General features: G+C 40.5%; 2 protein-coding genes and 1 long non-coding RNA gene across 11 annotated transcripts in view; 1 reads left to right on the top strand and 2 right to left on the bottom strand.

Moving 5' to 3' along the window:
- Positions 1-6,707: 6,707 nt before the first annotated feature.
- Positions 6,708-7,548, bottom strand: LOC109204584 (uncharacterized). The gene is made up of 3 exons (XR_003213160.1): positions 7,346-7,548; positions 7,151-7,222; positions 6,708-6,950 (listed from the first exon to the last, which is right to left on the bottom strand). It is a non-coding gene; the product is annotated as an uncharacterized LOC109204584 (long non-coding RNA).
- Positions 7,549-7,713: 165 nt separating this feature from the next.
- piwil1 (piwi-like RNA-mediated gene silencing 1) lies at positions 7,714-17,757 on the top strand. Of its 2 annotated transcripts, none has more exons than XM_013271587.2 (21): positions 7,714-7,854; positions 8,293-8,404; positions 9,528-9,633; positions 9,933-10,061; positions 10,164-10,378; positions 10,700-10,821; positions 11,050-11,130; positions 11,663-11,860; positions 11,985-12,093; positions 12,347-12,473; positions 12,747-12,864; positions 13,213-13,327; positions 13,407-13,594; positions 13,750-13,822; positions 14,043-14,243; positions 14,604-14,707; positions 14,856-14,926; positions 15,013-15,166; positions 15,470-15,595; positions 15,728-15,875; positions 17,294-17,757. In XM_013271587.2, exons 2-21 carry the CDS (start codon positions 8,336-8,338, stop codon positions 17,408-17,410), a joined length of 2,571 nt encoding a protein of 856 aa, XP_013127041.1. In that variant the 5' UTR covers positions 7,714-7,854; positions 8,293-8,335; the 3' UTR covers positions 17,411-17,757. The 2 variants fall into 2 exon arrangements, with proteins under 2 accessions (XP_013127041.1, XP_003445594.1); XM_003445546.4 differs by having other exon boundaries at positions 7,722-7,854; positions 8,311-8,404.
- A 32-nt stretch (positions 17,758-17,789) lies between these two features.
- rimbp2b (RIMS binding protein 2b) overlaps positions 17,790-26,205 on the bottom strand; it is a 97,610-nt gene continuing 89,194 nt past the window's right edge. For 7 of the 8 annotated variants that reach the window (XM_025896882.1, XM_025896886.1, XM_025896887.1 and 4 more), the window contains 3 exons: positions 25,651-25,722; positions 22,449-22,583; positions 17,790-20,121 (listed from right to left, as the gene is read on the bottom strand). In XM_025896882.1, coding sequence (XP_025752667.1) covers positions 19,924-20,121; positions 22,449-22,583; positions 25,651-25,722 — 405 coding nt within the window. In that variant the 3' untranslated portion in view covers positions 17,790-19,923. Of the gene's footprint in view, positions 21,556-22,448; positions 22,584-25,650; positions 25,723-26,205 lie in introns of all 8 variants that reach the window. The other variant, XM_025896889.1, reaches the window with a different exon arrangement.

Here is a 26,205-nt window from a genome sequence, read left to right as displayed (position 1 = left end):
TTTCTATGCCTGAGAGAAGGTTTTTGTGTCTTAAACATAAGCATATGTTATTCAGAGGCATTTACTGAAACAACTGATAAGCACCTCTTTCCTGGAATTCACAGTGAACGATGAAAAAATATTAGCTGCTGAGGGGAAAAATACAATGTATACATGTTTATATGTAGCAAGCGTAGCAGGCATGTGATTGTAAAGGGAAAGAGAAGAAGAGAATCCCATTAATGTAGCAAAAATTTTAAAAACAAATCTCACAAACTGCAAATATCACTGATTCTTGAATGTCACAAGTCCTGAACCATTTAAGTGACTACCTAAATGAGTAGTAACTGCAGCCTAATGTACAGTTTTGTTCAGAAGTTTAAACGCACTCATCACAAGCAGGAATGTCATGGTAATTTGAGGCTTTTAATGATTTCTTTGAACTGTTCATTTTGCAGGGCAGACTCATTGTATAGCATCTGTAATGACTTTCAAAAGCAAGAACTGGGTGCACAAGTTTGAATTCATTTAAGATTTTCTCTAATCTACACACACACACACACATATATATACATGCACGCACACTTATATTTGGTTAAATGTCCTTTAGCTGGTTGCACCTCAACCTGACACTTCTGGTAGCTTTTAGCATAATTCTCATAGCATAGTTCCTTGGACTTTCCCATAGTTCTGATTGTTCTGCCCATGATGAGTGAATGTAAACTTCTGACCACAGCCATAAATATTCAGCCTGAGTCACTGTCCTTTCTGCACCGAGGCTCGGTCCTTACCACAGCAGCTATGGTTTGATTCCACTCTAGGTTCCCTGCTGCACGTCCTCCCCCCTATCTCTCTGCCCTTCCTGTCTTTCTTCAGCTGTCCCCAAAATAAATCTATACAAACAAAATAAACAATATAGAGTAAAAAGTTAGCTGCCGAATAACAGAAAGTCCGCCAAGATTTCGGAGCAGTCAGCTGTGCACTTCCCCTAAATAATCAAATCATGCACCACCCGTCTGTTTAGCGAGACATGTGTTATGCGGGAAAATCTAAAGACTGTCACTGCAAAATCCACTGCATCTGAATAATTTCCTCCTTTGAACTGTGAAATAGAGTGAAATGTGGAGACTCCAGCAGCTGAATTAGGACATATGGAAATGAACACATCTTAGCTGATATGTGCTCCATCCATATCAGGCAAAGATGTAGGCACAGCACTCAAGGTCAGTGGGGGGGTTTTTTTCCATGTAAAGACAGTGTTACTAAAAAGACAATCAACACTTCTTATTGTGTTTTGAGCCAAAGACCATAATATGACTTCCACTGATCCATAAACTCATTACCAAGAAGCTTTTAACAGGTTCCAAGGACCACGGCTTACTTTTTAAATAAAATATAAACAAGGGAAAATATCAAACCCATTAATCTTTCATTAAGCTCGCCGGATAAAAAAGAATCGCTTAAAGTATCATTCGTTACCATCACTGCGAGTGCAAAAGCCCCCTGCTAACATCAAAGGCTTCTCAAAGAAACAGAGCGGGAGAGAGTCAGTTAGCTGAATTTGGCTGAGAACCAGCTTCTGGTTGGGTTTTAATTTTGACTGACTCATAATGGCGCTGAAGAGAAAATAGGGACCTGATCTATAATGGTTCTTGTGGCATGAAGGCCTTTTTTTTCTGCGCAAACACTCACATAAACAATGCACTGCGGTTAGTGAAAAAAGCAACGCATTCAGGGTGGATGTTGACAAAGGTTGGGAGCTCATCCTCCTCTTGCACAAGTCTTTGTGCCAGTAAAAGATCAGAGGCTTCCCATGGCCAAAGAATGGGGTGACTCCATTTCAAATACATACACTACACACATGCATGCATGCATACTTGTGCAGCAGAAGGAGGAGTGGCTGTCATGTTTGTGAGGGCTGTGTGACAGCACTCTGTAAGAACAGACTGGCCTGGCTTTATGTGTTTGGGTGGGGCTTCCTGCAAATATTTAGCAGCTCTTCAGAGGATCAGAGAATATATTCCAAACCTCATCTACAGCAATTTGAAATATCTTTGATAAACTACTCTGTGGTTAAAAACCCAAGGCAGTGTACACTATGTGTTTTGAGAACTGGCCACTGACAGACAGGCACTGCTTAGCTCAAAGAAACAATGCTTTTATTTACATCCCTGTCTCATCCGTTAGCTCTGTTGCATTTATCCTAATGCACTCAAACATCCTGGCAGTGATGCCAAGTAGGTTAATAATATGCAGTGGATTACGGTTTTAGCACAGCTCCGCATTGCTGCTATGCTATAGAACTGATTTAGCAGGGTATAAAATAAACCTATCGCGACATATTTCCTTGACTCGCAAGCCTGCGCTGTGCTGTGCTGAGGTACATTCATTTCTGTCTCCGGCACACAAAGCAAGTGAAGCAGCCTGCGATTGACTTCAGAGGCCCAGTATATTACATGAGTTAGTCATGGCTCATACTGAATTAAACATGGGAAGAAGAGTTTCTTTTTATCTACAGCCAAAGTGCTAAATCTGACCACTGCAACCGATACTCGCCCACTTCAAATCCTCCCTTTGATAGTGAAAGGGTAGGAGTTTCAAATGTATCAGTTTCTCCTCATTTTTTTTTTTTGATGTTTCCGTCGCAAACACTGGTTGATGTTTGCAGCTGAAAATAAAATCATACAAAAACAGAAAAAAACAAAACGGATTTTTTCGTTCCCCTGCAGAGGGAATGCATCACGCTACACTTTGGTTTCTCTTTCATATGTGCGTTTAGTTTTTGTTTGCTGCACAGGTAGATTTAATCAGCCAACAGCAGGGTGACAGTTTCCTGCCAAATTATCTCTGATTGGTGCACTAATAATTACGGTGGACATGAATAGACCGGCTTCTGTGATCTCCCGCAGTTCCTTTGGAGTTGGATGATAGTCAGATAATGCTCTGTTCAGCTCCGAGGATTTACGGACGTGTGTTTTGGTTTGTGGGACTCATCATTGCTGGTGCGGAGTTGTGATATTTATGGACAAGTAGGGATGAAAGCCTGGGGTCCTGTGGCTAATGAGATGCCGAGGCAGTGGGAATGATGGTTTTAATTACTGCCCAGGACTGGTCTAAAGGGGGCAATTGCTGAAGAGCATGCTGAGTGTCCTAGGTTGGGAGTTCAGACTGATGCCAGTCATGCTGTGCCTGGCTGCCTTTGATGCTCACTCCCCTCTGCTTTATTCCCACATTGTGCTTATTAGATTCTTTGCTGCTGATGCTTCACTGCACCTTTGTTCAAACCAATGCTCCGGACTACGGAGAAGCATAACCACTGAGATTTTAACTTGAAATCCTCAGAAAGTTTCAGTGATGCTGAAGGCGACTTAATCTTAGCTCGAAATTAAATCCACCGTGTGTCCATTGTGCAGTGGCTTTTGCCGCACACGGGGAGTTTGCTTGGAAAAGACGACGTGATGGAGTCCAGCATGCATGGAAACTAAAATGGGCGCTAAAACTGAATTGGGGAAGATTCCACCCTGCTGTCTGCTCACATTTCACGGAGGAAGAATACAGTAGATTCCCATGCAGGCCCCGAGTCCTCCCTTTGCTCGGCTGCTCTCAGTAGGAGGGTGTTGCTACGTGTCTGCTCTCTGTTCTCCTGCGGCCCAGCTGTGGACCAACCCTTGTTGACTTTTCAGAGATCACATGGGATCCTCACTGAGGCCAGCACCAAGGGAGGGGGGTTCAGCCTCTGCAGGAGTCTGCTATGGTCAGCAAAGGCCTCCTCCTGCCAACCCCCTGCCTCTCCCAAAAAAAAGGGAGAAAAAAGGTTGGGCTGGGTAGGGTTTGAACATGTCAGGTATATTCATAAACACAGTATTAAAAACAAGCTCACAGCTATCACTTCCTCATAGCAAACTCACAAAAAAGATTGACAGTTTTTCACCTTTACAGTATTCAGTGGATACATCAGGGCCTATTTCTTTTTCTCTACCCAGATGTCCCGTATCTATGTACACAAATAATCTCTAACAAGTCAAGGCCGCCACAAGCCAGAGGCTTTTTTTTTTTAATCAAATGAACAGGAAACAGTATTTGCCAAGTACTAAAGGAAAAAAAAGCTTGAATAGGGTATGTCCTTGGAGCTCATGCTTGCAGGAAGTGTGGATAAGGAGAAGGATCACTTATGAAAAAAGGGTTTTGTATATTCACGACAAGTAAATGTTTTGGTTTAAACAGTTCGACAATTCAGCCGTGCTTTGCGGTTTTTAAAGTATTATTTATATAGTTGTCGGCTTTGCTCGAAAGTGTGGCGCGGACAATGATTGTAAGTCAGATGTAAAATCCTCGACATCCGAAGCGCACACAATAAAATTAAGCCACTGTTAAGGCTCGCTTTGTCCAGTAAGATCCTGTCTCTCTCCCCCAGAGAAACAACTTCAACATTAAAAAAACAGGGAAGCTCAATTCAGTTCAGTTTTGTTTATATAGCGCCATATGACAATAACAGTCTCCTCAAGGCGCTTAATGTTATAAGACTCTGCAGTAATATGGAAAAACCCAACAATCGAGCGACCCCTGATGAGCAGGCACTTGACGACAGTGGGAAGGAAAAACCTCCCTTTTAACTGAGGGAAACGTTAGGCAGAAGGAGGCTCAGTGAGCGCAAGCAAGCAAGTACAATAAGCTACTTTAAAGTAATGTTAAGTTTCACAGTACATAGACAATTCATCCAGTCATCAACCAGTGTCTGGGTCTATTCACACAGCCAGTAACTTCACATGAGATGCAGGCACTGTAGGAACATGCACACTCCTGGTAACTACACCAGGGCTTCAAACTGCATGAATATCAACTACTAGACTCTGATTATGATAATTTAAACATTCCATTATCCAAGTTAAGGTTAAGGAGTACTGAGTGCATCTCAGCTGACATTGGGAAAAATGTGGTTTACACCCTGAACAGATCACTCTTCCCTCACAGAGCTAACGCAGAGCAGCACATTGAGTTTTCTCAGCCGTCTTCATTCTTCATTTCACTGTTAATACCAGTGTGTATTCAAAATATTCAACGTTATTCAGTTAAAACATCAAATAGGAGAATCTTGTGACTTAAATATTCGATACTGCTTGTTTATCTCAGTGTGCAGATCCGCACGGTTGGATATGAAACTGATAAAGGATGGCAGCGTTTTCACAGATTGCATGCTGGAATATGTGCAAAGCTATTACTCTGGTTTAATGTCTTTTCCAATAAGTGGATGTGCTTTATAATATTTTCTCCTCTTCTTTTTTTTCATATTGTGTTTAAGTTTGATAGAGTACAATTTATAGCTTATTAATGATTTAAGGTGGTACAGCGTAATCTAGAAATGTAGCAAAAGCTCAAATGTATTGATGAAGAAAAGCGTTCTCCCTTGGCATTTTTCGACTGCTTGGAAATTATCTTCTCCTTGTTCCGGAGGACTGCTTGTTGGTATTGAACCTCAGCGATTCTGACAACACCAGCTGTGCGGCATCACTAACAAAGCCGGAAACTGTTTTCCGTCTTCATTATAAATAGACCAACACAGTTTGTTTTAGATTTTACAAACTATATGTCTGCTTTGACTGCTTCTTCTGCATGGGCTTTGGATACCCGTGGTGAAAAATAACTCTTTTTTTTTACCACTGTGATGCAGTGCATGGCTGCATCATTTTAAGCAGCCATGCATCATGAAATGCAAAGTCGTTTTACTGCATCCCCCCCCGACCCCAATCTTTTTCTGTTTTGTTTCATGCCGTGAAGTACATCTCTATCCCCGACCTCAACCCCTAAGGCCACAAAAAAGCTTAAAATGCGTAGACATGACATGCAAAATATGCCTGTAGTGTCGTGCCGCTTGTATGAAATCTCATGATTGTTTTAAAGGGGAACACGCTGATGCGGAGCAGATTAGGTTCCATGGCAGGGAAGAGAATAATCTAATTTTCCTAACCCGCTTACTGACATTGTGGCACGGTAGATCCTTAATATGCAGAATCCCCTCTTGTTCTGGTTTGTGCAATCAGGGGTTCGAGCTTAATGGAGCCACTGCGATTTATGTTGAAGGAAAGCTTTGATGCTGTTTGGCTTTTTTTTTAAATGACAAAAGCAGGAAATTAGGTTGAAAACTATGAATATCAATATGAAGACACGTTGTTGACGGCGATGACGATGTTCTCGGCTGTGTTGATGATACATGGAGGAGTGTGTGTTTGTGACTGTGCAGCCAGTTTTGATAGCCTAACTGTGTTGCGTGTTTCCTTTCATCAGCTTCGGGGCCGTAGCATCTCGCAGAGCATGATTAGCGTAAGCGTGGAATCCGCACCGCTGGGGGCTGCAGGGCGAGCTTGAAGCCTGAAGCGCATTCATCAACGTCCCTGGCAGGGTGCACCTTTCTCAGCCTCACACCACTCAGCTTGCAGTCCTCTCTCTGGCCCCGTTTTCTTCTTTTTCTTTCATTTTTTCCACCGGTTTTTCTTTTTTCAGTGGCCTTTGTTGTTTTTTTAAGAGATAGGGTGGTTTTTGAAGATTTTTTTCTCCTCCTTTATCAAAGCTTTTACAGTACTGGAACGTTTTTGGAAGGTGCATGTTGTTTGGAAACCTAATATTGATGTGTGAGTAATGCTGAATTGCATCTGTTAATGAGCTTACAGAGACATACATCATAGTGGAGGTTTGCTTTTTGGGGGGGGGGGTTTAGATTGTTACATCCTTTCCTGTTTTTTACCAAACAATTTGACTTGATGACACTGATGTCTCTGCCTTTAGCTCCCTTCAGTCTCCTTCCAGCAGGTAAACAGGGACTAAAGCAGGTCCTCGCAGATTCATCCCTCAGGTCTGAATATGTAATCACTCTTAGATCTCAGACATGAAAGACTTGCGTATATCTTCCTAAAAAATGCCCTCTGAGGTGCCAAGTTGTGTTTTAAATGGTGGGATGTCGAGAAGAGAGGCAAAGTCTGTGAGGAAATAATGGCTCATGATTAGGTAGGTCTTGAAAGAAACTGCTGACTTTGTGTAAGCCATTTAACACATTTCTGGATTAACATTTCTGTCATCATGGTGATAAGTTTACATTTGCACAGAAACTGAATGACACAAAGCCTTCATTGCCTTGGAAAAATGCCTTTATCTATATAGTCATGAAAAGATCACTCACCGTTATCACTTGACTTTCATTCAGTGAGGTGTACAGCCCTCTTTTGTTCACCTTCATTCGGTTTAATATTAGCTAAAAGAACTGATAGGTTATTTTTAAGAAGATAGTCTTTTATAGATTATGTTATATAGTGTACACACTGCAAGTCATCCGTGTCAAGGTGAAATTTTAGGAAACATTCTTGCTCTTACTGACCTGTCGGGTGAAATCTCAGGCCAACAACCAGCAACCATATGTTTAAGGCCCGCATCTGAGGCTGGATGAACTGTGTTAGCCGCCATCCTGAGTCTGTAAATTTTATTCTACAGCTTTGCTGACATCTAGTGGCCAAAATTGAAATCACACTGTTTAAAAAAAAAAATGCACACACAACCACCGTATCAGGTTAAATCACTCCGCTTAAAAACATAGTTCTGGGGGGGGGGTTGTGCATTTTGTAATTCCAGGTATCCTGTCATGGTCGTGTCCATTTTGCCCGGATATAATTATAATATACTTATAATATATGGATGATATGTGGATTAAATACATCATTTAATCTCAAGACGTTTGTTGAGAAAGTCGATGGAACTCAGTAGCGTATTAATTTTTTCAGTGATGCGGCCTATAAGTAAATTGTGCACATTTCATTTTCCTCTTTGATCGGCACACCTGCTGTAAGGGAAAGTTAGGACGGTTCATAATAAGAAAAAAAATAATACAAAGTGAGTATTCTTAGTTAATATCATACAACATGTGTTGAAAACGACAGTAAATTTTGAGAGTGACTCTTAAAGTTGATATTGAAATCGATTAACGATAGCCTTACCATACCGTACATCAGCCCATTGGCTGATGTTAATTAACTAACGCTTTGGTCTGTATTTATTTGACAAAAAACGCTACAACTTAAAGTCAAAATCTTGGATAACGCATGTAATTAACGTGCTAACAAGAATGCCACGTTTTATTCTGTAAAACAAACGCACACTAAAATCAGATTTTTCGTTAGCATGTGGTCATTAGCTAGCATCAGGTTTAACGATGCTACTTGATCACAAAATGGCGGCGGGGTAAAAGTAGAGAGCTTTGATGTTTTTGCGAGGGTATATTTTGGTTGGCAAAAAATAAGTAGTTTTTTTTTTTTATCGCTGAAAATTTAGAGTGTCGCTTTTCATCAGCCGCAAAAATTGAGAGGAGGCTAAAATGACTGGCAGAGCACGAGCAAGATCGAGAGGAAGAGCGCGTGGGCAGGAGACTGCAGCACCTGGAGCGGTAAGGACACCTTTGAATTTACAGTTAAATAATCCTTTAAAAAGAATCATATTACCATTACATGCTGGATAACTACTTTGATTCAGCAGGGGTAGAAAGACAACAGGCTGAATTTTACTGTGCCAAACCTTATATTACCCAATGGTCTGTATCTGTAATGTCAACAAGTTATTATGGGCTTTTTGTTGTTGTTTTTTTTGTTTGTTTGTTTTTTTGTACCCCTCACCCGGAAAAGGCTGATAGGATGGCCTCGCACCGCTGGGCAGGCGTCCTGGACCAAGTTTGTGAATTCAATAACTCGAGAAGGAAATCATCTAAGCTTTTCAAATTGATACCATATGAGTATCTATTAAAAGGTTGAGGGATGGCAGTGCCGACTGCCAGTATTTTTCCCTCTATACTGAAATTTGCCTCAAACACTCAGCAGCAGGGTCGCTCCATTTGTTTTTGTGCTTGTATTATCAAGATCTACCTTACTATATAAAATGCCTTGAAATAATTTGTTGTTAACCCATGCTGTATACATAAAATAGAAGTGAATGTTATGAAATTAAGAAAAATTATGTGTCAGGAGTGCATTTCTGCATATGTTTGTCACAGTTCGAATTTGCAAATGTCTCCTCTCTATTATCCACAGGACTCACTGTTGTCATTGCCCATACTCCTTTGAAAAAGAAATGTACTGCATAGAACATGCTCAGCATTTCATTTACAGAACGTAATTGTTCTCCTCACCTGTTAAAAGTGAAATGGTACACATTGGCAGTCATTTCCACATTTCTAAAGTTGGACTTCTGAAAATATGAATTTTTCCAGATTAAAATGATTTTACATAATTTTGTCTCACTCTGTTGCATAAAATACAGAAACAAGCCAAGGTGTGGAAAACTTTCTTTTCCAAGCTTAATTCTTTATTTATTACAGGAAATACTGAGAACTTAGGGCATTAATATGCTGTGGAAAATGTAAAGGGAAAACATTCTCTCTGGTATATTTATCTCATTCTTGGATGCGCACATTAAAAGTAATTGTCAAAAATGTGTCTGCAAAGTTAAGTTCCTTCTTGTGAAAAGAATGAACATGCTTAAAGCTACTTCTCCAACTTTTTTTTTCTTTCTTCAAGAGTCAGGCCCAAGAGCCGGCACCAGCAGCTGCCCCTCCCCCAGAGGCAGGGGACCTGGGTGGTAGAGGGAGGCAGAAAGGTGCTCCAGGACCCTTCAGTGCAGAAGGTGCAGTCAAACAAAAAGTCAAGCTACATTTCTTTTGTTAAATATCTTTATTTTTCCTTTCTTTACTCCATTTATGAGTAAAGTTTAAAATGTAAACTGACGAGCACTGCACTGCAGAGGAAACAATCTCTTCTAATTGTGGAAAGAAATAAGGCACGCTGATTCGATAACACTTTCTGTGCATTGCTAGAAATGTAAAATGCAGATTATATATTTGTAGACCGACACTATTGCCTCCTTGTTTTTACATTCATGTTAGTGCATGTGGACTGCTAACAGTCTTCATTTGTTTTCATTAGCTCTTCTACAGATCTCAGCTGGATTTCAGCAGGTGAAGCTTGGAGAAAGAGGTGGACGCCGCCGGGATTTTCATGATGCAGGCGTTAACACGAGGCAGGCAATGGAGCATGTGAAGGAATCCAAATGCGGTCAGTAGTTTTAAATCGAAACGATGCCAAATGTAAATTTCTGTAATCTGTGTCGAGGTTTGAAAGTTACTACTAAAATTCTTTGTGTGTTCACTTCCACAGGAGTAACTGGTAATCCCATTCAGCTGACTGCAAACTTCTTTCGCATCCTGTCCCGCCCTCAGTGGGTTCTGTATCAGTACCATGTGGACTTCAAACCACAAATGGAGTCGCGACGCCTGAGATCTGCGCTCCTCTTCCAGCATGAGGAAACACTTGGCTCAGCACGGAGCTTCGATGGAGCTCTGCTTTTTCTGCCGAACAGATTGCACAGCAAGGTACTGTGATGCTCCAAACGTCGCGTGTTATGAAGAACGTGTTTGTGCACGCAGATGGAATTGCCTGTTCGTTATCATTGTAAAAAGTTGGTTTCCATAAAATCAGTCAGCCTGTATGATCAGTTAGTGTTAAACTCTTGAGAGACTGGAGTTATTATTTGATTGCAAAACACTGAATTCCTGTAATTCTGTCAAATTAGCAATTGTTAAATTATAAATGGCACAGGAGTTGACAAAGGTGTTGCTTGGTGGCTTGGAAAGTTGTGGTCCTTTGACAAACCGGGATTTTCCTCTTATCGAGTGTCTAACCCTCGTGTTTAGGAGACAGTGGTCCATAGCGAGACCAGAAATGGCGAGAAGGTTCAGATAACAATCACCCTGACGAATGAACTGCCACCCTCTTCACCAGTGTGCATTCAGTTTTACAATATCATATTCCGAAGGTAAGCTTTCCACCTTTCAGAGCTTCTTTTTAAAAAGTGATTTGCAGCAATATTTTTTTAATGCATCTGCCAATTTAATGAAGTGATTTGCAACTGATTCGTAGTTTATGATTGTTGATCGTTACAGTAAACAGTTGCATTTAATTGCAAACATTTTGACATCGGTACAACTCACCACAGTATTTTTGATGACTGGACGCTTTAATGTCTTGTGTTTAATTTCTACAGGATTTTGAGAATTCTCAACATGCAGCAGATTGGACGCAACTACTACAGCCCCAGTGATCCCCTTAACATCCCACAGCACAAGTATAGTTCTTTTGTTTTTTTCTTATACTAAAATTTAAGGCCTATCATGTATCAACATGAATGAACTTATAATTTTTCTCAGTACACAGTAACGTGGACCGTGTGCAGGCAAAGTCCACACAGTTTTTGCCCACTCATACATGATTGTGCCTGGCGTAGTAACCAGATGGAGGGGGCGGGGGTTGGTTTTATTTGCTTATCAGCAGGCATTTAGAAAAGACATTAGGAGCTAAAACTAACTACAATTTCCTCTAAAATCTGATGGTGTCAGTTAGGTTTTGAAATCTTTCAACTCCTCCTAAATTTCAAAAGTTTTAGAAATTATGTAATAAAAAAAAAATATATACCATTACACATTCTCAAGAAGTTCAAATTTTGCTGTTTTGTAGATATATTAAACTGAAATATCTTCTCTAGTGGTTTTTGATAAAATCAAAATTGGTTATTCACAAATTGGTTTCACATATGCAGCACACGTTTGGGGGGGGGGCATACTAATTATTATTTTTATTTATTTAAAATTTTATGCTAGGTTGACCATCTGGCCAGGGTACACCACCAACATCTTGCAATACGAGTCATCTATCATGATGTGCACTGACGTGAGCCACAAGGTGCTGCGCAGTGAGACAGTCCTCGACTTTATGGTCAGCTTGAGGCAGCAATGTGCAAGTCAACGCTTCACTGAGATCTGTGAGAAGGAGCTTATCGGGCTCATAGTCCTCACCAAGTAAGATTTGCATTTAGCGTCTTATTTTTGTATTTGTGATGTGTATCACTCTAATGCATTTGTTTCACGGTACTTATGTGTAATCATACGTGACTTAATACTTGTGCTTATTTCCAATGTTTAGGTACAACAACAAAACCTACAGGATTGATGGTATTGCTTGGGATCACACTCCCAGCAACACATTCAAGAGGGGAGATGCTGACATTTCCTTTAAGAACTACTACAAGAGTGTGAGTACTGCACACTCAACATTAAAGAAAACCCCTCAGGTTCTCATTACATGGACAACGACTGGCAAAAGCAAATATAAGAAATGCAGCATATTATAAGGGGCTAAAATTCAGATTGCGCAAAATTTAAGAAAGAATTTGCATTTAGTGTGACTGGTGCAAAGTTTTTTTTTAAAGTGCTACAAGTAGTAACTTCATGGTAAATTGCCTCACCTTCAGTCCACACTCAAATATTTATACTTCCTGTTCTTAGCAATATGGCCTGGACATCACTGATGAAAACCAGGTGCTGCTGATCAGCTATGTGAAGAAGATGGGTCCTGCTGGAGCGCCACCTCCTGGTCCAGCCATGCTTATCCCAGAACTGTGCTACCTAACAGGTTTAACCTTATTCTGTGCCTTTTGGCCCTTTTCGGATAAACATGCCTCTCTGTTCATCAGTTTTATTATAATTATAACTTTTTATAGGAATTGGATATTTTACATTTTGACTGCCACAGTCATCTGGTCACAAGACTATAGTCAAGAGTGTGGAATATGTATACAGGCTCTGAAATACTTAAGTGGCTATTGATAGCGAGGAGTTTTTAATCTGTTTGTTCAGAAAACATCTGTGGTAAGTCATTATTAATGTAACTGGTTGTGTTTAACAGGGTTGACTGATAAGATGCGGGCTGATTTCAGCATCATGAAGGACTTGAGTACCCACACCAGACTGACCCCAGAGCAGAGGGAGGGACGCCTCAACAGATTTATCACTAATATACAAAGGTAGGTGACAGTCACTAATGAAATAGAAATAAACAGATTGTTTTGCGTTATTGCCTAGGTGGTCTTTAATAGCAGGCAATAATATATAAAACATGAATGTAGTGTTAACACTGGACTTGTCACATCTATAGTCTGCTTACTTAAAAGGAGAGGTGATTTTTGAGGTATATATTTTCAATTGATCTTGACGATTAAAGCTCTGAATTTTTTTCCCTAGAAGTTGTCTTCATCTCAGACACACTTTGGGTGTTCTGATAATATACACACAAGTTGACTGCAAATTTTTTTGTCATTATGTTCTGTCTGTAAGATTCCTGGCTTTGATTTACAGCTTAAATTATTTCACAGGAACGCTGACGCACAGGCCGAGTTGGATAAGTGGGGACTCAGCTTTGATAAGCAACTTCTAAATCTGGCTGGCAGAGTCCTCCCTGTGGAGAGGATTTACCAGGGGTCAAGATCGGTATAATTTCTTCTTCTCAGTTAATTAAACAGATACATTTAAAGGCTCATTTAATATGTTTAATATAATTATCACATAGTATGACTACAACCCCTGGGCCGCTGACTGGGCCAAAGAGATGCGTGGATTAGCTGTGATCAGCGCTCCTCCGTTGAGCAACTGGCTCTTTTTTCACACCCGTCGTAACAGCAATGAAGCCAGTTCTCTTCTACAGACCCTCAGCAGAGTCTCAGGCCCACTGGGAATCCCCATGGGAAAACCTGTCATGTGAGTTTAGCATTTTTAAGTATTTCTGCAACACATTGTTTTATCACAATGCACTGTCATTTATGTAAAGTGAATTTTTGACTGTAACACTTCTTGTCTTTTTTTCTTGTCTTTTTAATTCACAAACGCTATCGTGCTTCCTCGTTTTTCTGTAGGATACAGTATGAAGATCATCAGGAGTCTCTCCTCGCAGCCCTGCGGCACAATGTTGGACCCCAGATAGAGATGGTTGGTGATGTGTGAAGTGCACATTTCAGTTTTCAGGTCTAAAATGGTTTTTATGAACCACATTTGCACTTAAATGCTCGAATTGTAGAAATTTTTGTAACTGACAGTAATTGCAGGTCAGTGTATTGTAGTTATGTCACAATGCATTTTTGTCATCAGGGATCTTAATTTTGACATTTACCAAAGTGGTATCAGACCTCAGGGTGTTTCTGTTTTTTAGGTGGTGGTAGTCCTCCCCAACAACAGGAAGGATAAGTATGACAGCATTAAGAAGTTCCTTTGTGTGGACTGCCCCACTCCCAGCCAGTGTGTGTTGGCCCGTACCCTCAGCCGACCTCAGGCACTCATGACTGTAGCTACCAAGATTGCGCTGCAGATGGCTTGCAAGATGGGAGGAGAACTCTGGAGTGTGGAAATCCCTGTAAGTCCCACATGAACTAAATAGTTTAAATGTCAGAGAATAAAATTTAAGGTGTTTTGGAAAGCAAAGAGTAGTAGCTTTAGTAGCTTTTGAATTGATTAAACTTTCTGGTGCTTTAGATAAGAATTTTTTTTTTTTTTTCTCCTTTGATCCAAAACTGGTTTGATTGGGTTCACAAGGCCTCTGACTGTCCCTGGGATGACTTCTTAAAAATAGATCCCCAGTTTGATCTCTGGAGGTGACATGGATCCATTTATGGTTCTGTGGCTGTCCAACATTAAGAAAAAGAAAATCTGCTAAGTCATACATCTGGAGCTACCTGCTGTGGCAGCCCCTTGTGATATTGTCATGTTTGTACAGCTCAAACAGCTGATGATCGTGGGCATCGACTGCTACCATGACACCGCTGCTGGGAAAAGGTCTATTGGTGCTCTAGTGGCCAGTCTCAACCAAAGCATGAGCAGGTGGGAATTCACACTGTGAGCAGTGCAATGCTCTCGGTTATGTTCAACATGTGCAAAACTGGACCTCACTTGGCTTTTTTTGTGTGTGTCTGTGGTTTCCCAGCCTTTGAATGCAATAGTACAGTTAATGATTCAAATGTTTTTCAAGGTGGTTCTCAAAGTGTGTGCTGCAGCACAAAGGTCAGGAGATCATGGACGGGCTGAAGAAGACTTTGACTGGCAAGTTTCTTTTGTCATTTCAAAAACTTTTATTTTGAAATACACAGAGCATCTCAGAGAAACTGTCTTAACACTTTGTTTTCCAGCTGCCCTGAAAGAGTATTTGAGGTTCAACGGCTGTCTGCCTTCACGCGTCATCGTTTACCGAGATGGAGTGGGGGATGGGCAGTTGCACAGTGTGGTGAACTATGAGGTTCAGCAGATCATGGACTCCATCACGTCAATGGGGCAAGACTACAAGTGAGTTTTTCCATCTCCAACGGTTATGTTTTTTGTTTTTTTTGTTTTTTTAAATCTCTCTAAAAACCGTTGCCCTCAGAGGCAGTTAAATTTGCACTGTGGGGTTATTGATAACACAAATGGTCATACATGATTCCTTCCTTTGATTTGAGAATTGTAAGGACAGTAAAGTGAAATGACTGTTTGGAACATGGACCTTTTTGTAGTGCTGTTAGCTTTTGTTCCTGAGCATCAAAAGAACAAAGTTGACACTATTCAGTAGAAGTGTCAGGCTTTCCCAGAGCCTCTGTCCTTTTGTTGTAGCCCAAAGCTGAGTGTGGTGGTGGTGAAGAAGCGCATAAGCAGCAGGTTTTTCGCCCACATAAATGGAAAGGTGTCCAATCCTCCTCCTGGCACCATCGTTGACTCAGAGGTCACCCGGCCAGAGTGGTACGTTTTGTTTTGGGTTCTTTTTTTTCTTTTTCTTTTTCACCTTTTCTTGGTTTTAGTTGTTAACTGTCTTTTGATATTTACATAGTAGCAGTTGTATTGTGACAGTACTGTTGCACCTTTGTTTTCTAGGTATGACTTCTATATTGTGAGCCAGGCTGTTCGCAGCGGGAGTGTCTCACCAACCCACTACAATGTCGTGTATGACACCAGTGGACTCAAGCCAGATCACATGCAGCGGCTCACCTACAAGCTGTGCCACATGTACTACAACTGGCAGGTAGGCTGGCATCAGAGTGACCTTTTTAAGTAGAAATTTTTTTTAAATTTTTGTACACTGAAAATGTTGTCTTCATCTAACCTGGTCATAACCCGGCTTCTTTCTCCTCAATGTTTTTAAGGAGTTTTTATTAAATTATGACATTTTTGAATAATCGACTCCAATTTAAAAATGTACAAAGCAATACAATTTCATTTTAATGGAGAGAGAATATAAGTCAAAAATCAATGAGTGATATAATTGATCCCCTACAACCCAGCCAGAATTCTGAATCAAATTGGCAGATTACAATCAATGAGTTCAAGAGTGTCTAATTATGTGTATAAAGCACACCTGTCTACAGAATCAATTTCTTCAATACCAACCTCTCCACCACCATAATTGAAAAAGAGCTGTCAAAGGACAACAGGGACAAGGCTGGAAAGGGATGTAAGAAGGTGTCAATTATTGGTGCAATTGTTTGGAAATACAAAATGGCCATCAGTTGCCCTCGGTTTGGAGCTCCACATACGATCTTGCCTCATGGGGTGCACAAGAAAAGTGGTCATCAGCACAAAACTACACGCCAGGAGCTTGTTAGAGATCTGAAGGCAGCTGGGACCACTGACACCAAGAAGGCACATGGCACACCCATCTTAAGTTTGCCAGTGAACAACTAAATGATTTAGAGAAGGCTTTGAAAGTGCTGTGGTCAGATGAAACCAAAATTGAGCTCTTTGGCAGCTCGACCCGCTGTGTTTGTAGGACAAGAAATGCAGAGTATGACCCAAAGAACATGATCTCTGCAGTCAAACATGAAGGTGGAAACTTTGTACTTTGGAGGTGTTTTTCTGATAAGAGCACAGAATACTGAAGGCGGGTCCGAATCAGTCTTCTAGCATGATGATGACCTAAAACATACCGGCCAGGCAACAGATAAGTGGCTAAAGAAGTTGTACATTAAGGTCATTGAGTGACCTAATCAGTTTCCAGACCTCAATTTTATAGAAAACCCTGTGGAGGGAGCTTAAGCTTTGAGTTCCCAAGTGGCAACTGAGAAACCTAAAGTATTTAGTTTCTGTAAAAAGGACAAAGCCCAAATCACTCCAGAGATGTGTGCAAACCTGGTGACAGACTATACGGCTGTACTTGCCAAGAGATCCTTCACCAAGTACTAACTTGTGTTTTACTTGTGTATTATATTATTTCACTCAGTGACATGTGAATCCATTCATAACTCTGTTATGTTTGTGTTTGTTTTTGTTTTTTTTCTGTATTCGTTAAAATGAAACTGCCATTAAAAATTACTGTTCATTTCTGTGTAAGTGAGCAAACGTATAAATTCAGCAGGGGATCAAATATTTTTCCCCGACTGTGTGAATGTCACTGACCTTTGACATTATGTTGGTCATGTCTGATTGTTTTTCTTTGTGCTTTAGGGGATCATCAGAGTGCCCGCTCCCTGCCAGTACGCCCACAAGTTGGCTTTCCTTGTGGGTCAGAGCATCCACAGAGAGCCCAGTATGAAACTGGATGACCAGCTTTTCTACCTTTAAGGATAAAAAGGCTTTGAAGTTTGCATAGAAAAGAATCTTATTTACTCATTTTTGTTGTTTGAGCTTAATTGTTTCGGATCAAATTGAATCCGATAGTTCAGTGTTAACCCTGTTTCACAGCAAACGGTTTGATCTGTTATAGTTTGAGGATCTGTTTGGGTCTAAGTGATGGCAAAAGTCTGTATTTGTTGGCAGATGAGAATCTATAATCTTTGGTTTTGTTATATTTGAGCCTTTTATTGATTTGTGAGTAAATCAATGCAGAAAGTTAAAGCAAATGAGACCGCATCTAGGTCTAAGTCTTGTTGTTGTGCTGCAAATGATGAAAATAAATCTTAAGTTTGTAATTCCTGGCATTTCAAAGCAAGTCAGTCCAATATTACATTACAAAATATCAAATTTATTTAATTTTTTTATATAAAAGATTGCACATGCACACCCACACAATAATTTGTAACCATCAATATAGGCTGATAATTCTTATCATAAAGCTAGCACACAGTTGCAGACTTTTAAACAATATGGTCTTCAAGACACCATGGGGAAAGCTTAAACTGTTTGATTATAAATTTAAATGTACAAAAAAGGCAGTCTGAAAATCAAGTATAAACATTTAAAAACAATTTTACAAATGGACAAAGTACAAAAAGAGCAACAGTCACTCAAAATGAAGAGAAGCAATGTCTGAGGAAGTGGTCCGTAAATAGGAAAACGGTGTTCATCAGTTTACTGTAGGTGAAGATGGCTGTTTGGCCGAGAATTGTACAGAAAGCATCAGAATGTTTTGCATACATTCTTGGGTTTTGTTTTTTTTTTTTCCTTTGTTTTTGGCAGTTTCAGTTCAACTCTTGTGTATAGAAAATAGTCTAGATTTAAACGGCGTGGGAGGATGAAATGGGGAAACTGAACGATAGGAGGTGGTGGACTGTTCAATTTCACACACGAGGATGGACATCTGCACAATCCCTTTGGGCAGCTTTGAAAATACATTGGCCTTCAATTCATTGTACATTCACTACTCTACATTAAGGTGTAGATATATATAGATATATATCGATATACAGTACTTGTATCCTGCACCAACATAAAGTGGGACACTGAACAGGCATCACTGACGGGTTGGCTTGAAGAAAAGTATTTCAGATCGAATATATTTTGGGTTAGGAGGACAGAAGGGGCAGCATAGAGGTAGCCTTGTGTCTCACTGTTTACTACTGTGAAGTCGTCAAACCTATAGCATTTAGTGAAGCTCAGAAGTGTTGCATGTTAGAAATGCACCGCAGTACGATGGCTGATTTGATCTGCTGATGCCATATCACACAGTAACAACTATTTCTTTAATGCAACAGTGAAGTCTGTTTCTACTGTAAAGTCATGTTTTAATTTGGGAGTATAGTGTGAACTTTAAAAAAAAAATCTCCATACATATAAATTTCGTATAAGGGGAGAATTTTCAAAAGTTTTTCTAGGATTACAAAAATGTTTATTTTTGAGAGGTTTAACGATGAGTGGACGACATCAACACTGGACACTTGAATAGTTCTACGTAAGCTCTGTCTGGTTGTATGGAAACACAACAGACACACAATACCCTGCATGTCAGAAGTTGGGATCGACATTTGCGAACAGCTTTTATGAAGTAACATAAATGAATAGTAGGCATGAAACTGCATGCTCTACTGGACAAAGTACTACCCATTGTGCAATTATAAGGCAAATACATGGAGGTTGGATATACTAGGCATTGTCATTTAGGCTGATTTGACTGCAAAGACCCTGTAGTAAATACAGTATGTGCTTGTTGCTGACACGTCTCTGGGGAGGGAAATATGCCTATATCACAGCTGTTGAAGTAGGGCAGAAGAGAAGGAGTTAATTCTGCTGATTTGTCAATGTTTACTGCACAGTATGTCAGCTATGCTGCATTAAAGTACTGCATGCGCTAGGTTCCACACTGACCCCGTTGCATTGTATGCGATCTGAAGGGGCCAGGAGGGAATGTGCTGAAGTAAAGCATGCAAACCTTGTGTACGGTTTATGACTGGCTGTTGGACTAGCTCAAGTAAAGACACTCAAATCCATCTTCACATCAAATTCAAACTGGACTCCAAGGTTTAAGTGAGCCCTCAGTATTTGAATGACATTCTGGGTTCTGTGTACAACACACTTGACTCATGATGTCTCTTAAGTGTCGCACTTGACCAAGTGGAAAATGGAAATTGCTGCAGGCCCCGTCTTTCCTTTCTACAGCAAAATCTCATCAGCCAGAGAGTTGGAGGTAAGATCACTACATCGTCCGACATTATGAGGTCTTGGGACCGTAATATGAAATGTGTTTTTGAAAATATGTAGTGGATACTGTTCGACAAAGTACAAATATTCTAGTGTACAACAGATGTAAAAGAATAAAGCATTTGCTAAGCTCACAAATGCCACCTGTCCACTGTATTTGGATTTTTTTTTTTTTAAACACTACAAGGATATGGCTGACACTCTCCAAGTATGTCAAGAAATTATTTTACAGCGCCAAGTCTTTGCAATAGTTTCTTCCCTTTGGAGAGCAGTCCCTTTTTCTTTTTGGAGGAGTACATGTCCATTGGGGCCCTGATGGGACTGCCGGGCCCCACGGTGGCGGGGCCAGAGCCAGGGATGTGTGGACGCACTGTGGAAGAGGCTGCTCTTCTGGGCGGACCCGATTTTTCCAATGGAACCTAATGGGAGACCCGTAAGGGACAGTTGAGGGTGTTAAAAAGCCAACCGTCTCTAACACCTCTGTCACTACTCCCCTCCTTCTCTTAAGTCCTTTCTGTCTCAGCTGGGCCAGCATAGCTCTGAAGTCTACTGCCCTCCCTGGATGTTGACCCCACCCCACCCACTCTGTCAGGTAGAAACAGTGTCTGTACATATAGCTTTTTTTTTTTAATGAAGCTGATATGAATAAACTACAGGAACATGGAATTTTAGACTTGACATTGACTAACTTCCACATCAGTTTAAGGTGACAACATTTCCCAACACTGACTGTCAAAGGCGGGGCAGTTCCTCTCACATAAAAAGATACATTTGCATTTTGGGACAGATCTACATCACATTCACCTTCCTCCCTCTTACATACACATATTTACTGATACAACTGGGTTACAGAGAAACTACCAGCCACTATTCCTTTTCTGTAATCATGAGCTAAAAGGCTCCTTTAAATTGCACTTTGGGAAGACACAGGACAAAAGATCACATTTGTACGAAGTTGCATTTATATATAGATGTGTCAACACGCAGTAATTTACACATGGGTAAAAATGAAGTGTGATTTTGAAAGCTAGACTACGTGACCTTTGAGAGAAAACTGTTTGTCCAATTACAAGTCAAAGCACAAAATAAAATGCACCACTGCGCATTTTAGCTAAAGGATAATGCAGCTGTTTTGCACGGCACCTTCAGTGCCGGTTGCAGTGGTCGTTGTGCAGCAAAAGTTGCATAGTCTCGCTTGAATTAAGAACCAGTTGTTGGTCGTCAACTAGCTAATCTTGGTTCACGGGATTAGGTTTGATTTGAAAACCAGATCACAAACAAGAAAGAAGAAAATAAAATAAAAAAACATCCTAAATTTAGCTACAGGAAGAAGAAAAAATGTGACAATTTGAAGTGTAAAACCAAACAAGCTTGTTTAAAATGTTCATTTTTTGTGAGTGTGGTTTTGCATAGAATTGCTTGATTTTCTGCTTTTCCTTTATTTTACTGTATATCTAATTTGAACTGTTATTTTCCAGATTTGAGGGTCGCTGTGCAACAATGGCCTTTTAGCTTACCATGACTTACAGCAGGAGACTTGCTTCAGGAGACGGACATTGTCATGTACAACACTCAGAGAAACAACTGAAGATACCACACCTTTTTTTTGTCTAATGCATTGGCTAGGGTTTCTATGTCCTACCAACAAACAGCATCAAGTTTTTTTGGTAACACAGAGAAGTTTCCTAAAACAACCTACAGGAATGTCATACAAAGTATACATGTTGCATACCAGAAACTAAGGGTACCCATGACATCTGCATTAGACGAGGGGAGCGTAATCTTGGTATCCTCAGTTGCTCACTTACGTGACGGAAACAGAGCCTTTAAGGTGTGAAATGAACACTCTTCTTCTGTTTTGCCAAGCAGGTGAGGAAAAGAAATAAAACAAAAAAATATGGTGATGGCATTTCAATAGTTTGCACTATGACAATGGCAAATTAGAACACGAGGAAGGAAATATCTAATGACACCTATTAATATATTCTTTTTTAACAATTGCATTATTTGTTAAAACACAAAAATAACATCACATATTTACATTTAGTAAAGAGTTACTTCTGAAATGATTCTCTGATGGCAACATAGGCTAAGTGACCTTTGCGTGCTACTTTACAAGAAAGCAATTTACAAAACAAGGTGTTCAGGAGCAGATACAAAAAGTTGAACTACACTAGACTCATCTTTATATAAAATGATCAAGAGTTCATGCATCTGGACTATATACCATGCTGAGCTACACACTACATAGTTCATCTTTCAGTACAACAAAACTATTTACTCTATTAGAAATGACTTAAGATCAAACACAGAATATATTCATAAAGCATCTGTCAGAATGCTAAATACACATGTGCAAAAAAAGGTGTTAACGGATCTTTTCCCAGACATGACATGACAAGTAAAAAGTCACAGGAGCTTCTTGCCCTTTAATTTTACTCTCATTGAGAATGCTTTATGAATACAATATATCCATGTATTATACAATGCACAACTCCCACTCCCACCCACAGCAGTGAACATGAAAAATAAAATACCTCTGTCAAGTATTAGTCTTAAAATTTCATTTTTTTTTCTTTTCATCGATTTCTTAGACATCTATTTATTTACAGTGTAATGCTATAAAGTCAGAAATCCCTTTTTGCTCAATGAGACACACACGCACAGACACAAAACTAAAGGAGATAGAGGGAACTGAAAACAGTAAATGGATGACAGAGGGCTAGTACTGCGAAGGAGCATGTACCCTTTTGGTCTTTATCCGTGCTGGAGTGTCCTGGGGGTACCGAGATGGTGAGTCAGTGAGAAAAACCTCTACATCATCAGGCACTTCTTCTAGAAAGTTGGAAGGAACAAGTCCCTTGTGTCCATTGAGCTCACCCTGTGGAGTACATGAGGACAGCGAGACTCACTGTGGTGTATTTAACTTTCAATTTTTACCTCATGCTTTAAACCTTTCTCCGCGACGGAGGGATGGAGAATTTCAGCGGCAGTAAAACTGAGAAACTTGAGGAACACTCGCCAGCCACTTTATTAGTTACACCTGTTCAGCTGCTCATCAGCAGCTGAAACAAATATCTAATATCCAATCATTTGACAGCAGCTCAATGCATTTAGGCATGTAGATGGGGTCAAGACGAGCTTCGGAGGTTGAGGACAAAAAGACATTTAAGTGATTTTGAACGTGCCATGGTTGTTGATACCAGAGGGGCTGGTCTGAGGATTTCAAACAATTGCTGATCTACTAGGATTTCTCCAACAACCATCTCTAGGGTTTAAAGAGAACGATCTGAAAAGGAGAAAATATCCAGTGGGCAGCAGTTCTCTGGGGGAAAATGCCCGTTGATGCCAGGAGTCAGAGGAAAATCACCAGACTGCTTTCGGCTGATGAGGAAAGCAACAGCTGGTTATGACCAGCAAATGCAGAAGAGCATCTCTGGATGCACAACATGTCCATCCTTGAACCAGATGGGCTTCAAAAACCCAAGACCACACTGGCTGCCAGGAAACTGAGACTATAATTCACACAGCCTCACCAAAATTGACCAACAGAAGATTATAAATATGTTGTCTGGTCTGATGAGTCTCAATGTCTGCTGCAACATTTGATGGTAGAGTTGGAATTTGGCAGAAACAACATGAAAGCATGGATCAAACCTGCCTTGTATCAACGCTTCAAATTGGTGGTGGTGTAATGGTGTCGCTTAGCATCAGGTCACCATCATTTAAACACCACAGTCTACCTGAGTAGTGTTGCAGACCATCCTAATCCCCTTATGAACACAGTGTACCCATCTTCTGATGGCTGCTTCCAGTGACATAATGCATCGTGTCAGAAAGCTCAAATCATCTCAAACTGGTTTCTTGAACACGACAATGAGTTCACTGAACCCAAATGACCTCCAGAGTCAGCAGACATCAATCCATCACAGCACCTTTGGGATGTGGTGCACGACATGGATGTACTGTAGCTCAGGGGGTAGAGCAGGTCACCTACTGATCGGAAGGTTGGTGGTTCGATCCCTGGCTCCTCCAGTCTGCATGTCAAGTATCCTTGGGCAAGATACTAACCCCAACTTGCTCTCCGATGCGTCCATCGGAGTATGAATGTGTGCGAATGTACTTAGTAAGCACTACGTATAGATAAAGTGCTTGTGAGAATGGGTGTGATTGGGTGAATGAGGCATGTTGTATACAGCGCTTTGAGTACTCCGTGAGAGTAGAAAAGCGCTATATAAGAATCAGTCCATTTACCATTTACCATTTACAGCCAACACATCTGCAGCAACTGTGCGATGCTGTCATGTCAATATGGACCAAAATCTCTAAGGAACATTTCCAGAATCGTCTTGAATCTGTGCCACAAAGAACTAAAGCAGTCCTAGAGGAAAAAGAGGGTCCAACATGATACAGGAAGGTGTACCTAATAAAGTGGTTGATGGTTGTTTTCCTCACTATTAATTTCCTTCTCTGCCAAGCCTGTTCTTGTGTTGCAGTTTTAGGCCAGTTAATCCTTCATTATATTTCTTCATTCTCACATAACCATCTTTAGATACGTATTATCATTTTCCTTTGACAGCAGGAGAACCGTCCTGTGTTTGGATCTTGGTATCATATGTTCTTTCACAAGACAACAATGTTATGATTGATTGATTTGATCATTTGCATAACTGTATCAGGGAGAAATCTGATCACTGACACCTAAAGAAGCATCTTCAGCTGTGAGAAATCTGGCCAAGATCTCAATGCCTGGCTTCAGTCTGGTTTACATGAAGACAGAACCTAAATCCGCCATGAAAAACTGTAATTGCAAATTGGTTCCTGTAGACAAAAGGTAGTCTGCTACAGTAAAGTATATTCTATACAGTATTTTTCAGACTATAAGGCGCACTTAAAATCCTTTAATTTTCTCAAAAATCGACAGCGCGCCTTATGTATGAATTTTGGTTGTGCTTACTGACCTCGAACCGATTTTATGTGGTGCATGGCGCTGTCAAAAAATGTTTTAGTACGACTTTGGTAAGCTACGAAGCCGCACCGCTTGATGGATTGTCGGAGCATTACAGCTACCGTAGTCAGGAGCCTCGCTGAGTAATCTGGGTCCAAAACTCCGTCCGCTTCAGGTCCCAAAGTCAAACGAACACTGCAGCATCACTGAGAGTGAAAAACTGTCTAAATTCTTTCATCTTTAATAAAATGATCAGAGTTGCTGCTTTACCAGGTGTAACAATTAAGTAACAATTAAATAACATCCAGGCATCCATGAAAACAGGATTTATTAAATTTAACGGAGTTAGAAGTTAGCAGGAAGTTAGCTCGCTAGTTTCCACCTAAACATGATATAGCATGTTCTGACTGAGAGACTTCTGAAACATTCAAACGTACAGCTCTGCTATCACTTCCAACATAAATGAAGACAGAAAACTAAACAGCAGTGACGTTTGTGGGGTTACTGAAGTTGGACTAGCTGGTATATAATGATGTGCTACGTGATCGCTAGCGACACAGCTATGTTAGCATAACATAAACAGTGAAGCTGGAAGATGAACGCTAACTTTTTTCCACTCGATAAAAGTCGCATAGCAGGATGCTGTAAACAGACCAAACTTCAGTCAGGAGAACAACTGACATAATTCATCCACAATACCAAGTTAGTCATTAATATACTGCAACAACATGGGAATAGAGCAGCTGCAAGAGAATTCAACATTAAGGAGTTAATGGTACGGAAGTGGAGGAAGCAAGAAGAATGAGTTGAGTAAAGTTTGACTTATCTGACTGTTTTGATTCGCTTAATGCGCCCTATAATCCAGTGCGCCTTATGGTCCGAAAAATACGGTAAATGAATTTATAAAGTGCCCCAAAACCTTTAGCTGAATCGCTTTTTTGTCCATAAACCTTGTATCGCTTTGTCCTCTGGTCAGCTCATGTGAATTCTGTGTACTTACATAGTAAAATCCATCTTCATCTATTTCACCAAAAACTGTGATGACATCACCGGCACAGAATGTCAGTTCAGTCTGTCAAAGAAGAAGAAGAAAACAAAACAGCATTACGACATGTTTAGCCCGTCTCTGTCCGTCACAGCAAGCGAGCACTCTCCAAAACATCCAGTTCTAGGGCAGTGTCATGAGTTTGAAATGCTTTTGCTTCCTTCTCCAAATCACTGTGATGCATCTTAAACACTAGTGTCAATTCAGTCTCAGCACTCAGGACTGTTGCAACTGTTAATGCATCAAATGTTGTAACTTTGAAGACAGGATTGCAGCACACTGGGCACATCTCTTTTATGGGATTCTGGAGAACACATAAACCAAACAGCGCATGTGCACAATATGTAGGAGAGCGGTCGACACAAAAGACCAAACCAAGGAGGGGAGATGCTGGCTCAGGCAATGCATGTGAGGGGCTTTAATTCATGATCATCGAGGAGAGGACAGAGGGCCGTGGCCTGGCATCCGAAGCCCACCTCCTCTTTTGCACTCCAACAAACGGGTGGGGGG

The sequence above is a fragment of the Oreochromis niloticus genome, linkage group LG12 (genome assembly GCF_001858045.2).
Source record: "Oreochromis niloticus isolate F11D_XX linkage group LG12, O_niloticus_UMD_NMBU, whole genome shotgun sequence".
Taxonomy (NCBI): domain Eukaryota; kingdom Metazoa; phylum Chordata; class Actinopteri; order Cichliformes; family Cichlidae; genus Oreochromis; species Oreochromis niloticus.
The sequence above is the reverse complement of the archived record's forward strand: the minus strand, read 5'-3'. Positions and strand labels throughout refer to the sequence as shown.

Coding starts and splice junctions, on each gene's coding strand:
- piwil1 (XM_013271587.2), top strand. CDS start 8,336: ATGACTGGCAGAGCACGAGCAAGATCGAGAGGAAGAGCGCGTGGGCAG. Junction 13,823..14,042: donor TTGGACCCCAGATAGAGATG/GTTGGTGATGTG, acceptor TCTGTTTTTTAG/GTGGTGGTAGTCCTCCCCAA. Junction 14,244..14,603: donor TCTGGAGTGTGGAAATCCCT/GTAAGTCCCACA, acceptor ATGTTTGTACAG/CTCAAACAGCTGATGATCGT.